Source organism: Rhynchophorus ferrugineus, unplaced genomic scaffold (assembly GCF_030347505.1).
Source record: "Rhynchophorus ferrugineus isolate W39M unplaced genomic scaffold, kcgeb_rfMv2 rfM10, whole genome shotgun sequence".
Classification (NCBI taxonomy): Eukaryota; Metazoa; Arthropoda; class Insecta; order Coleoptera; family Curculionidae; genus Rhynchophorus; species Rhynchophorus ferrugineus.
This window is the reverse complement of record NW_027472589.1, coordinates 1,975,043-1,986,161: the sequence shown is the minus strand read 5'-3', so window position 1 is coordinate 1,986,161 and position 11,119 is coordinate 1,975,043. Positions and strand designations below refer to the sequence as shown.

At 35.0% G+C, this 11,119-nt stretch overlaps 2 protein-coding genes and 1 pseudogene across 3 annotated transcripts; all 3 read left to right on the top strand.

Moving 5' to 3' along the window:
- Window positions 1-627: 627 nt before the first annotated feature.
- LOC143204215 (pupal cuticle protein 20) lies at window positions 628-1,453 on the top strand. The gene is made up of 3 exons (XM_076416722.1): window positions 628-713; window positions 772-968; window positions 1,024-1,453. The coding sequence occupies exons 1-3, from the start codon at window positions 705-707 to the stop codon at window positions 1,376-1,378; spliced, it is 561 nt and encodes a 186-aa protein (XP_076272837.1). The 5' UTR covers window positions 628-704; the 3' UTR covers window positions 1,379-1,453.
- A 1,756-nt stretch (window positions 1,454-3,209) lies between these two features.
- LOC143203877 (cuticle protein 2) lies at window positions 3,210-4,879 on the top strand. The gene is made up of 5 exons (XM_076416188.1): window positions 3,210-3,236; window positions 3,981-4,092; window positions 4,161-4,255; window positions 4,314-4,483; window positions 4,549-4,879. The coding sequence occupies exons 1-5, from the start codon at window positions 3,210-3,212 to the stop codon at window positions 4,877-4,879; spliced, it is 735 nt and encodes a 244-aa protein (XP_076272303.1).
- A 2,155-nt stretch (window positions 4,880-7,034) lies between these two features.
- Window positions 7,035-7,877, top strand: LOC143203876 (cuticle protein 3 pseudogene; annotated as a pseudogene). Its single transcript, XR_013007458.1, has 3 exons — window positions 7,035-7,043; window positions 7,113-7,327; window positions 7,383-7,877. The product of XR_013007458.1 is annotated as a cuticle protein 3 pseudogene (transcript).
- The last annotated feature ends 3,242 nt before the right edge of the window (window positions 7,878-11,119 follow it).

Here is an 11,119-nt window from a genome sequence, read left to right as displayed (position 1 = left end):
ATTGGTTTGGCTATATTAATTTGCATTATTCATTAAACATGCATGAACAAACTCTTAAAATTTAAAGTATCCTGAAAGTCACAACCATGTCCACATAAGATGAAGAATTTTTTTTTTTAAGTTTTACTTTAAACTTAATAGGTATCCTCAACAACTGTGCATTATATTAATATATTAATACGCGTTTTACAAGAGAAATATTTTTTTTTAATAATTAAAAAACAAGCCTGTAAAATTACAGTAGCTAATATATTAAAAAAACTCAAAAAGTTAAATATTAATTAAAAACCAAAGGTTACTCTGAATAATAATAATCTAAAAAAATAATAACCACCTATTATATATATTTCTATCAATTAAATGATTGAAATACATAAATCTTATGATGATTAATATGATGTTACACACACAATATATATATATATATATATATATATATATATATATTACAAAAATAGTAAAACTGAATGTCCAGTTCGAGACACAAAAAAAGAAAAGTAACACGATTTTAAAATAAAGAAGAGCAAGGCCAGACGCTGGCCTTCAATAATCTTCAAAATTCACTTCCTACATCCCATTGAGTATTGGAGCATCCCGAGGTGGGGCTGACCGGTATAAAACAAGATGGTACCATCAAAAACATCATCACAAATCAAGTGATCGTCTGCCTATCTTGATCATCATCAGTTCTCATATCTGAAACAATGAAACAGGTTTGGTTTTATAGTTGATATCGATGATGGTAGATCGATGACGGTTTTCTCTTTTCAGTTTGTGGTTGTATCTGCCATTTTGTGTCTTGCATCATGCGCCAAGTTGGACCATCTGTATCTTCCGCCCAACCCTGCCGCTGCTGGTAACTTCGGGCCATCCAGTGCTCCTTTCGGAGGACCGGCTGGTGCCCGTAGTGGACTTAACGTGCCTATTCTTCGATTTGCTGCCCAAAACGAAGGAGATGGTACCTACAGGTACCGTTCAGGCTATTTATAATGGCACTTTTTCTCAATCTAAACTCTTTTACAGATACAGCTACGAAACTGGTAACAATATCAATGCCGAAGAACAAGGCGAAGCCCGCGGTGCCGGTACCAAAGCCCATGGTTCCTTCTCCTACATCAGTCCTGAAGGACAACACGTTTCCATCTCCTACACCGCTGACGAGAACGGTTTCGTGCCCCAGGGCTCCCATATCCCCACCCCACCACCAATCCCAGAAGCCATCCTGAAATCTCTACAAGAAAATGCCGCTGCAGCAGCTAGAGGATACGGAGCCGGCAGTGCAGGAAGTGGATTCGGAGCTGGCGGTGTAGGAAACGGATTCGGAGCCGGTGGTGCCGGATCTGGTGCGTACGCGGGCAACGGTGGATACAGATACTAGACTGGTTGATGAACATAATTACTGTACAAAGTTTAATTGATTATAATATATGAATAGGCACAATAAAAAGCCTCAAACATACCTCATATCTTTTATTTCCCAAAAATGTTTCAGTATTCCCAGTATTTCACTAAAATAGAAATTCTGTATATTTAGTAGCAAAAATGAATGAAATAAACTATATAACAGGTCAATTGAAAAGTCCCCGGCCTACCATAATAAAACACATTTTTTTAACAAAATTAGTTTTTTTTATTCAACATAATTCCCTACAAAGGTGATACACTGTTTATAGCGACCCTCCAACTTTTCGATACCATTTTTATAGTACGATTTGTCTTTTGCTTCAAAATAGGCCGCAGTTTTGGCGATCACATCTTCATTCGACGAAAATTTCTTCCCAGCGAGCATTCTTTTGAGATTTGAGAACAGGAAATAGTTCAAACGATCCAATAACGCTATGTAATAGTCGCTATTGAGGGTCATTCAATAGTCAATGAAAATTATTCCATGCGCATTCCAAAATACAGACGCCATAAACTTGCAAGCCGACTGTTTCGTTTTCCCACGCTTTGGAGCGGGTTCATCGTATGCAGTCCACTCGGATGACTATCGATTGGACTTCGGAGTGAAATGATGGATCCATGTTTCATCCATTGTCACATATCGGTACAAAACTTGAGTTTATTACGCTTAATCATCTTCAAACACTGATCCGAATCATGAACTCGTAGTTGTTTTTGATCAAAAGTGAGCTTGCGCGGCACCCACTTTTCACAGAACTTTCTCATACCCAAATATTAGTGAATACTATGATGTATACGTTCAGTTGATATCTTTAGAGTGTCTGCTATTTCATACAATTTCAATTTACGGCCATTTAAAATCATTATGTGCTTTTTTAAGTGTTTTCGTCGGTAACAACCTCTTTTGGGCATCCACTGCGTTCACGGTCTTCGGGGCTCATTTCATTACCTCTAAACTTACCATACCAATCCTCTATAGTTGATTTTCCTGAAGTAGTATCGGGAAACTCGGCATTAAGCCAAGTTTTTGCTTCAACTGTATTTTTCCCTTCAAAAAGCAATATTTTACCAACACGCGAAATTCCCTTTTTATCCAGTTTTTTCCCAATAACAAAAGTTGCTTCACTCAAAATGCTATAATTCACAAAATAATGATCCGACAGCTGTCAAATTTATACAAGTATCTTTTGAGGGTTAGGGCTAATTAAAAAACAAATGGATTTGATTCTAGTTCCGTCATCTATGTGTCAAGCTGGGGACTTTTCTATTGACCCGTTATTTGAAAATATAACAAAGTTATTAATTTTTCTGTAATTTAATTCGCATTTTAATAGTAATAGTCCTTTTAGAAGGAGAATTTTAATACAGTTACTAATATAATTGTTTAGAAAAGTACTTTTAGCGAAATATTATTAAAACTTTATTTAAAACAACAAAGATGTTAAATAAGGTTTAAAACAGAAAGGCATTTCATGTCCTTGGGAAGAGTCACTCTATTTCACATTTGCATTATTTCACAAAATCATGAGTTTGTGTTGCATTGTAGACTGAGGTGCTGAATAGCCTCGACATTTGATGGTCCTGATGAATGGCTCTGTTTCAGCACAGGATACACCAACAATGTTCCTTAGTACTTTATTCTGGAAACACTGGGTCACTTGCATGTTGCGTCTTGCTGTCACAACCCCAAAGTTGAATTTCTTCCAAGTAGCTAACACTGTTTTTAATCAGTTTGATGTTAAGTTCTTCTTGTTTCTATTTAACTTGAGCTTTCCGAATGCTAGGAATATAGAATTATTTGACGTATGAGTAGGACCAGAGATCACAGGAAAGTAAATCCGATGAATAAGCTGGCTGTTCGAACAATTCGTTATATGTTTACGAATTGTTATTTCCTCTCTATTTTTACGTATTTTTTTTGTATGCAGTTGATCCAAAAGTGTACGGTAATAGTCTCAGTTTATTATTTTGGACAGTTTGAAGGCAAAATCACATTTACACCCGAAATAACTGATGCTAATGTTTTCTTTGTCGATATCTAAATATGGAAATTATTCGAATCAACTTCCTTAAGTCGTTTTAGTCCTAGTAATATTAATCTATATCCATCTAGCCACCTGATAGTGTCTCTTTAGCTCACACAATTATTTTTAGAGGATGTAGCATATTGCCTCTTCACATAACATAATACATAATTAAAAAATAAAACACCCTATATATATTTGATAATTCTATAATATAAAATCAATCTTATTAATATATAGAAAGCACAAATAATAACATTAATGAAAATAATATGATTGACTAGATATGTAGAAAACTAATGTTAGATAGTATTTTCTAGGATACTGTTATAATTTATTGTAATGGTAACTTGTAACTATTACCGCCACCTAAAATGTTTTCAGGAAGAACCATTATTATTTTCTTACAACAACTATAAGATACAATAAATATTACTGATTATTCGCTAAATGAAGATGACCAGTCAAATCTTACACGTCCTCTCCAAAAACATAACCACTTAAAGAAGAAAGGAGGTCATCAAACAAACGTACGTATGATGATAAACTCAGTTTCGTCACCGATGCCGACTGAAAAGTTCACAATCGCCATTTCTCTGCCTATGCAAAATAAAAGTGAGACAGTTTTGCAATAAAGAAGAGCAAGATCTTCTCGCCAGCCTTGGTAATGTCATTGCCATGCTGATTTCGTATGCTGGTCAATCCGAAACTGTGCTATCTCGATTCGAATAGGTGGGGTGGCTCACTATAAAACGATGTTATTAATATGTCTCTTCATTATATTACCGGTGATAGTAAAAAGCATCAAAACTGACAAGATGAAACAGGTGAGATCATTGATGTTGTACGAAATTGTTAATTTAATGGTTGAGTACTCGATTCCAGTACCTTCTGGTCTCTGCCCTACTGGGGATCGCCACATGTGCCCGCCTAGATAATCTCTATCTGCCACCAGGAGCCTCAGGCTCACCAGGACCATCTAGAGCAGCTAGCCCTGTTAACAACATCCCTATTTTGCAATATTCCTCAGAAAATGAAGGTGAAGGAACTTATAGGTAATTTAATATAACATTAATATCAATAATTTCGTCACTACTAACCGAAAATCATCCATATTCAGATACAGTTACGAAACCGCCAACAAAATAAACGTAGAAGAACAAGGAAATGCCCGTGGAGCTGGTACAAAAGCTCGTGGTTCTTTCTCCTACACTAGCCCCGAAGGACAATTGATCACTCTCACTTACACAGCTGACGAGAACGGTTTCATCCCCCATGGACCTCATTTGCCCACCCCACCACCAATCCCAGAAGCTATACTCAAGTCACTCGAAATCAATGCGGCTGCTGAAGCCAGAGGTTCCATAGATAATGGACAATATAGCGCTGGAGGTGCTTCTAGTGCTGCTGCATATCCAAGCCAAGCCGCCAATGGTGGATATAGATACTGAAAGATTTTTATTGATGTAATGTGAATGATAATGTACAAATTTTAGTTAATAAATAAGTCAATAGACACTAAAAAAGCCTCAAAACAAAACTACTTTGTTTTAATTAATTAAAGGCCCTTTATATCTGCCCAATTCTTTAAAATTTGATCAAATATCAATATTATGTGTTCCTTTTCAATTACTGTTCTATGCTTCGAATCCTGCTGGGGCATGGTCGTAAATTTATATTTGTGATTGTTTAAAATATGTGATTGTTCTAGGCAGGAGTGTAAAGTCCGACAAGGAAAATGATCCCAGTCACGCCTGTAACCAGGCTGGGTAAGACCGGATGTCTTTTATATATATATATATATATATATATCTTTTATATCATATATATATATATATATATATATATATATATATATATATATATATATATATATATATATATATCTTTTATATCATATATATATATATATATATATATATATATATATATGATGATGATGATATTCTGTAGTATTTTTCTTCATTCTTTAATATTCTTTTTTCGAATATTGAAATCCTAATTTTACTAGATTGATCAATTATGGAAAACACACAAAATAAAATTAGTTTGATATTTCTATACATGCTGGACTTTAGTTGGATATTAGATTAATGCCTGAGGAATTAAAATATTATATTTTAATTATTCATAATGCCTATACTATAGTATTAATGTCTATACTATTCAGTTTCGCATTTTTAATCCTTTTCTTGAAAGTTTTTATAAGATTGTTTCCTCGAATTTAGAATTGACATAATACAATCACTGTTGCTTGAAACACTTCATCATATTGTTGTTTAAAAGTATGTTGAAGATATAGGTTAATGTCTCCGCATAATGCCTTAGCAGCATTTTATTTAATCCACATACCAAGCCTTCGTGACAAACTTTGTGAAAATCTCGTTCCATATCTAAGGAAACTGAAGAGCATATTTGTTTTTCCTCTAATTAACGTTCATTGATGTTGTTGGTCTATGAACTGATAGTTCTTCATCCTAAGAATACAAGCTGTCACGCATGAAAAAATCGCCTAATATACTTCACGTACGGTCCTGATTTGGCACCAAATTACTTTTTATATTCCAACATATGAGGAAACCTCAATTTAGAGTGGAAAAATCGGCATGAAGATTGATTCAAGCGCATGCAAAGGTATATTGATCATCATGGAGAATACTTCGAAAACCAATAGGACCATTTTCGTTAATAAAATACTATTTTTTCATTGTTAGTCTCAAGATATAAACAACAACTTTCGTATAGACCTTAACATCTTGAGTCATATATTTCCAAAAAGTATAATGACAATTGTACTCACAAATAATAAAAATAAAGCATAATTTTCTATGAAAACTTAGTCTAAACAAACAAAAATATAGTAACGTACATAGTAAAAATACAAATTTGAAACAAAATCAAATCTACCCTTCTTAGAATCAGAAACTGTACAATATTAGACAATATTAATAATTTTAGGCTTCCTTTCTCATACATTGTTTCTTCTAGCTAAATTAATATATTTAAATCACCAACAATTAATCAACACATTAAAAAACTAATTAGTACTCATTGGAATCCATCCGCAAGTAAAAGTAAACTATGTTTGTGACTCCAAGGATGCTACAATAGTAATCCCAAAAATATTCACACCGAAAGCACCAGGAAAAGATATTATTTATCGGCAAATGATCTAGTTTAAACGCCTTGAGGCTCGACTTGTTTAGTTTATAACAAGAATCGAGCTAAACATCAATTAATTATCCCAAACTAACCGGAAAATCATCAAAAATAATCGTTCATCGTTCATTTTTTTCTCTGGTCTTCAAGTTTCTGTTTTTGGTCAATTTTAATTAATTGAAAAACCGTCGACATATCGGACGGGTTACAAAAAAGAGAAGGTAAAGAGATGGGCGGTACCATCCTAGTAGGACAATAGAAACGAATATTTGAGAAGATCAAGATCGTCGAGGTACCACCTTGAATGGAATTCCAAAATGTGCATTTTTCCGTAACGTCTTTCTTGTATTGTGTGAGTTGGGTGGGTGGGCTTGCGATATATATAACGGATGATCGAAGAATTGGATCATCACAGCATTGATTGATCTCGTATAGACACGAAGAACAATGAAGCAGGTAAATTTGTTTTATTTACAGTTGTTTTATTGCGAACTTGGGTCATCTAGGTTAATTGTTTTACTATAGTTTGTTGTTATCTCCGCTATTTTGGGTTTTGCCGCCTCGGCCAGTTTAAATAACCTCTATCTGCCGGCTAACCCATCGTCTGGAGGCTCCCTGGGACCCAACAATGCACCTTTCGGAGGTCCCGGCGGGTTCCCTGGTGTCAGAAGCGGGGTGAATCCTCTGAATAACGTTCCGATCACGAAATTTGCTGCTGATAACATCGATGGTACTTACAGGTAGTGCCACTATATTTTTATTCTGTTACAAAATGATGTAAATCGATATTTCCAGGTATAACTATGAAACTGGTCACGGTATAGCCGCCGAGGAACAAGGAGACGCCCGTGGCGATGGTACCAGGGCACACGGGTCGTACTCGTTCACCAACGCTAACGGAGAACGCGTCACACTCACCTACACCGCTGACGAGAACGGTTTTGTTCCTCAGGGATCTCATATTCCCACTCCCCCACCTATCCCCGAGGCTATCCTGAAGGCTTTGCAGGAAAACGCTGCTGCAGAAGCTAGAGGCATCTTCGACGACGGACAGTACCACGGAGAGGGATTGAGCGAAGCCCAGTACAGGGGTGAAGGTCTAGCCGAAGCCAACGCTGGTTCTGGTGCCGGAGTCAGATCGGGTTCAGGTTTTGGAGGTGCTCCTGGTGCCGGCGCTGGAGCTGGAGGCTTTGGGTTTGGTTCTGGAGCTGGTGCTGGTGCCGGTTTCGGTGCTGGTGCTGGGTCTGGACAATACGCCGCCAATGGTGGTTATAGATATTAATGAATGAACTGAATATGTACAACAATAAACAGTAATGTAAACGTAACAGAAATAAAATAATATTATTAAAGATAGTCGACTTGTTCGTACAAATAATAACTTTTCTGTACAGTTCTTACTGTGTCACTGTAGCCTTTAATAAAATAATATAAGTGATTTTCAGTGTTTTTACTATTTGGTGCAGTGCGTTCTAGTTCATTGTTGTCCAAGAGTGGTGTTTCAATGTTTACATGGGAGTAGAGTCTTTCCTCATCTCATTCACAATATAACCTCTTATATGAATCTCTTAATTTTCTCTATAACTATAAACTCTCTATATATACTTTAGTACCTGCTTGTATAATATATGCCAATACCTTATTATATACGGTTAATTTAAATCTTCTTCCAAGTAACCAATACAATTTTTTAAATTTCAATTCAAATTATTTTCTTTGCCTTCTGATGTGCTCCTTACAATGAAGCTTTTGCATCAAAATTCATCCTAAGTATACTTCTTAAGCAATGTATTATTCATATTTGTTAGTATATGAACAGTCTGGTTTTAGGTGACACCAATATGCCAAAATTTACTCTCGTTGACTATTATTCTCCATGTCTGGGTCCTAATATTTCTATTATTACTTGCGAGTTGCAGATTTCTGGTTACTTCTTCGCCATTGTCTCCTATAATAACCTTTTCTATTCGCGATATGTCCAGTATATAGAGTAGGTAAATAATAGGACACAAAATACTGCATTTCAGCACACCTGCTGCTATATTTTTTTCATTATTATAAAATATGCTCCTGTTTTCAGCAATAAAATATTTAAAGTACAAACATTGATTTCTTACCAGATATGTTAATGATAAAAAACATCATGAGAACGACTGTGGGCTATTTTCTTGATAAATTGAGAGCACTTGATTGACATATCTGGACTTATTTCTTTTTGTTTTTGGGTTATTAAGTTCGCGAGCTTCTTAACTCGAACCTTATTTCGGTTGTGATTTTGTAGAATAAAGATTCTTATGTAACATACAGCTGCTAAAGTTTAATCAATATTTTTGGTACAATTTTTACGTTTTCTGTTGATGTTATTGCAAGATACCTTGACATGAGTGTTTAGGTGCAAACCATTTACAGTAAAATACTAAGAAAATAACATTTTCGCCACATCTTCTTCACGTTTATTGTGAAGACTGTTTAGTCCATCATTATTTTGTTATAAAATGAAAGTCACATTAAAATGCAGAAATTGTTGAACGAAAAATACTAAAGAAGAGCATACGATCCAAAACGTGCCTGGAAGACCAAAAACAATTTTAAGAGAATGCAAGGTTTATTGAAGGTAGTGTTCAACATTGTTTAGTGTTCTGCGCGATAACAATCTGTCTCAGAACAATAAGCCAATGTGTCATCAATAATCTATCTTCAAAACTGGAGATGTTGTATCTCCTGAGCATCACGTCCTATTGACCTCCTATTGCATTTAGCGCTAATGCCACTTCAATTGAATGCTGCTCAAGTTTCCTTATTATATGCTTTACTGTTCACATATTGGGATCTATAGTATTTTCAAAGTTTTTTGTACATACGTCATCAAGATATTTAATGTATTGCCTGCCCCAATTTGTAAATTCGCTCTAGAATCAGACAATATTTCCCATATCATTTTATTCTAGTTAAAGAGAGACACAATGCTGTCTGATTAGTTCGAACATGTAAACGAATGAGCCTGTCAAAGTCCCCTGGTTGTCAGACGTATGCAAAATTCTTGAAAACAATGGTGATAAGAGGTTATAACTCTAACCAATAAACTATTGTGGCTGCATAATTAACAGTAGATTTTAGAAGTACTATAATGTTAAAAAAATCATATTTGATAACATTTTTGTTCAATTATTTTATTTAGAATAGAATTTTGTTGTATGTCAAAGCCAAACTGAAATAAAATCCAGAGTTGATGCGGCAACACTGCGACGCTTTTATGCCACCAATTTAGATGACGTATGTACAAAATAACTTTGAATAGACTATAGATCATGTTCTTCCAATATTTCAATATTGCAGTTGCCTTGCTGTGCTCTATAGTTGAGTGCTATATATCCATATTGGTTTAATGATGGATTTTTATACCAGCTTATTGCTTAATTGAAAACGAAAGTCAAAGATACAGTCAATTTGAACAGTTTCAATATAGTGATTTTGCTTTTCAGGTAAAAAATATTTTTTTTGCAACACCGAACCCGAAGTAACAACACTGAAACCCTAATATTCTTAGTCATAAAGTGTTATTGTGCATATAGTGGAGTTCAGCAGGATATAATGGACAACGAACTGCTAAAACTGAAAGAAACTATTATTTCAGATGTCTTCTGCCCTTATTTAAAAAAATTGACCGAAGCATTGGTGCCAAAACTAAATGATGGCGAGTAACAGAGGCAAAATAATCGTCTTGCATGACACTATTCGGCCACCGGTTTCAAGAGTTGTGAAAATGATGGAAAAATTTTGTTTACTCCCATTTTCCTCAATAAATCACTTAATACGTCTTGATGGTTTTTGTTACCTGAAAGTTGGTTCAGAGAAATTAGTAAAATGCGTGTTATTTAAACTTACGCCATGTATAGTATGTTTTGAGTCACAATATGGTATTAGTTAACTTGTAACGTCTTCCTTTGTTGAAGATAAAGACTTATTATTAGACCTAACAAAAAGAATCTTAGATAATTTAAGTGATATTCAATATAGTAAAATGAATCATAAGTATTATGTTTATGATGAAGCAAATAAACAACCGAACTATTCAGCAACTAATTATACATCTATACAAAACACTAGATGTGTTAAACTCTTTTATATCGAAGAGCATGTTTACATAACTCGATCCCAGTTCGTTAACTGTTAACTATTACGCTATTTAACCTGTCCACGTCGATCATTTTAAGAAAGACCAACGTTTTAATCGATTTTTTACACAATACTCGTAGATAATCGATCGCGATGAACCCGAAAATGTTGCAATACATCTCGGATCTCGGTACTGCTTTCAAAAAAAAATAAGAAAGAAAGAACTACCTCGCTGACGGCACCGACAATGGTACCGAGCGTTTTTAAGAGAAGATCAAGATCATCGCGGGCCGACCTTGGTCGAAAAATTCCCAATCCTGACATTTTTCTGTATCATCTCATTACAGGCGTCTTACAGGTGGGGTTTCTGACGGTATAAAAAGCTAGCCGGGTAGAGGGTTTATCATCACACACAA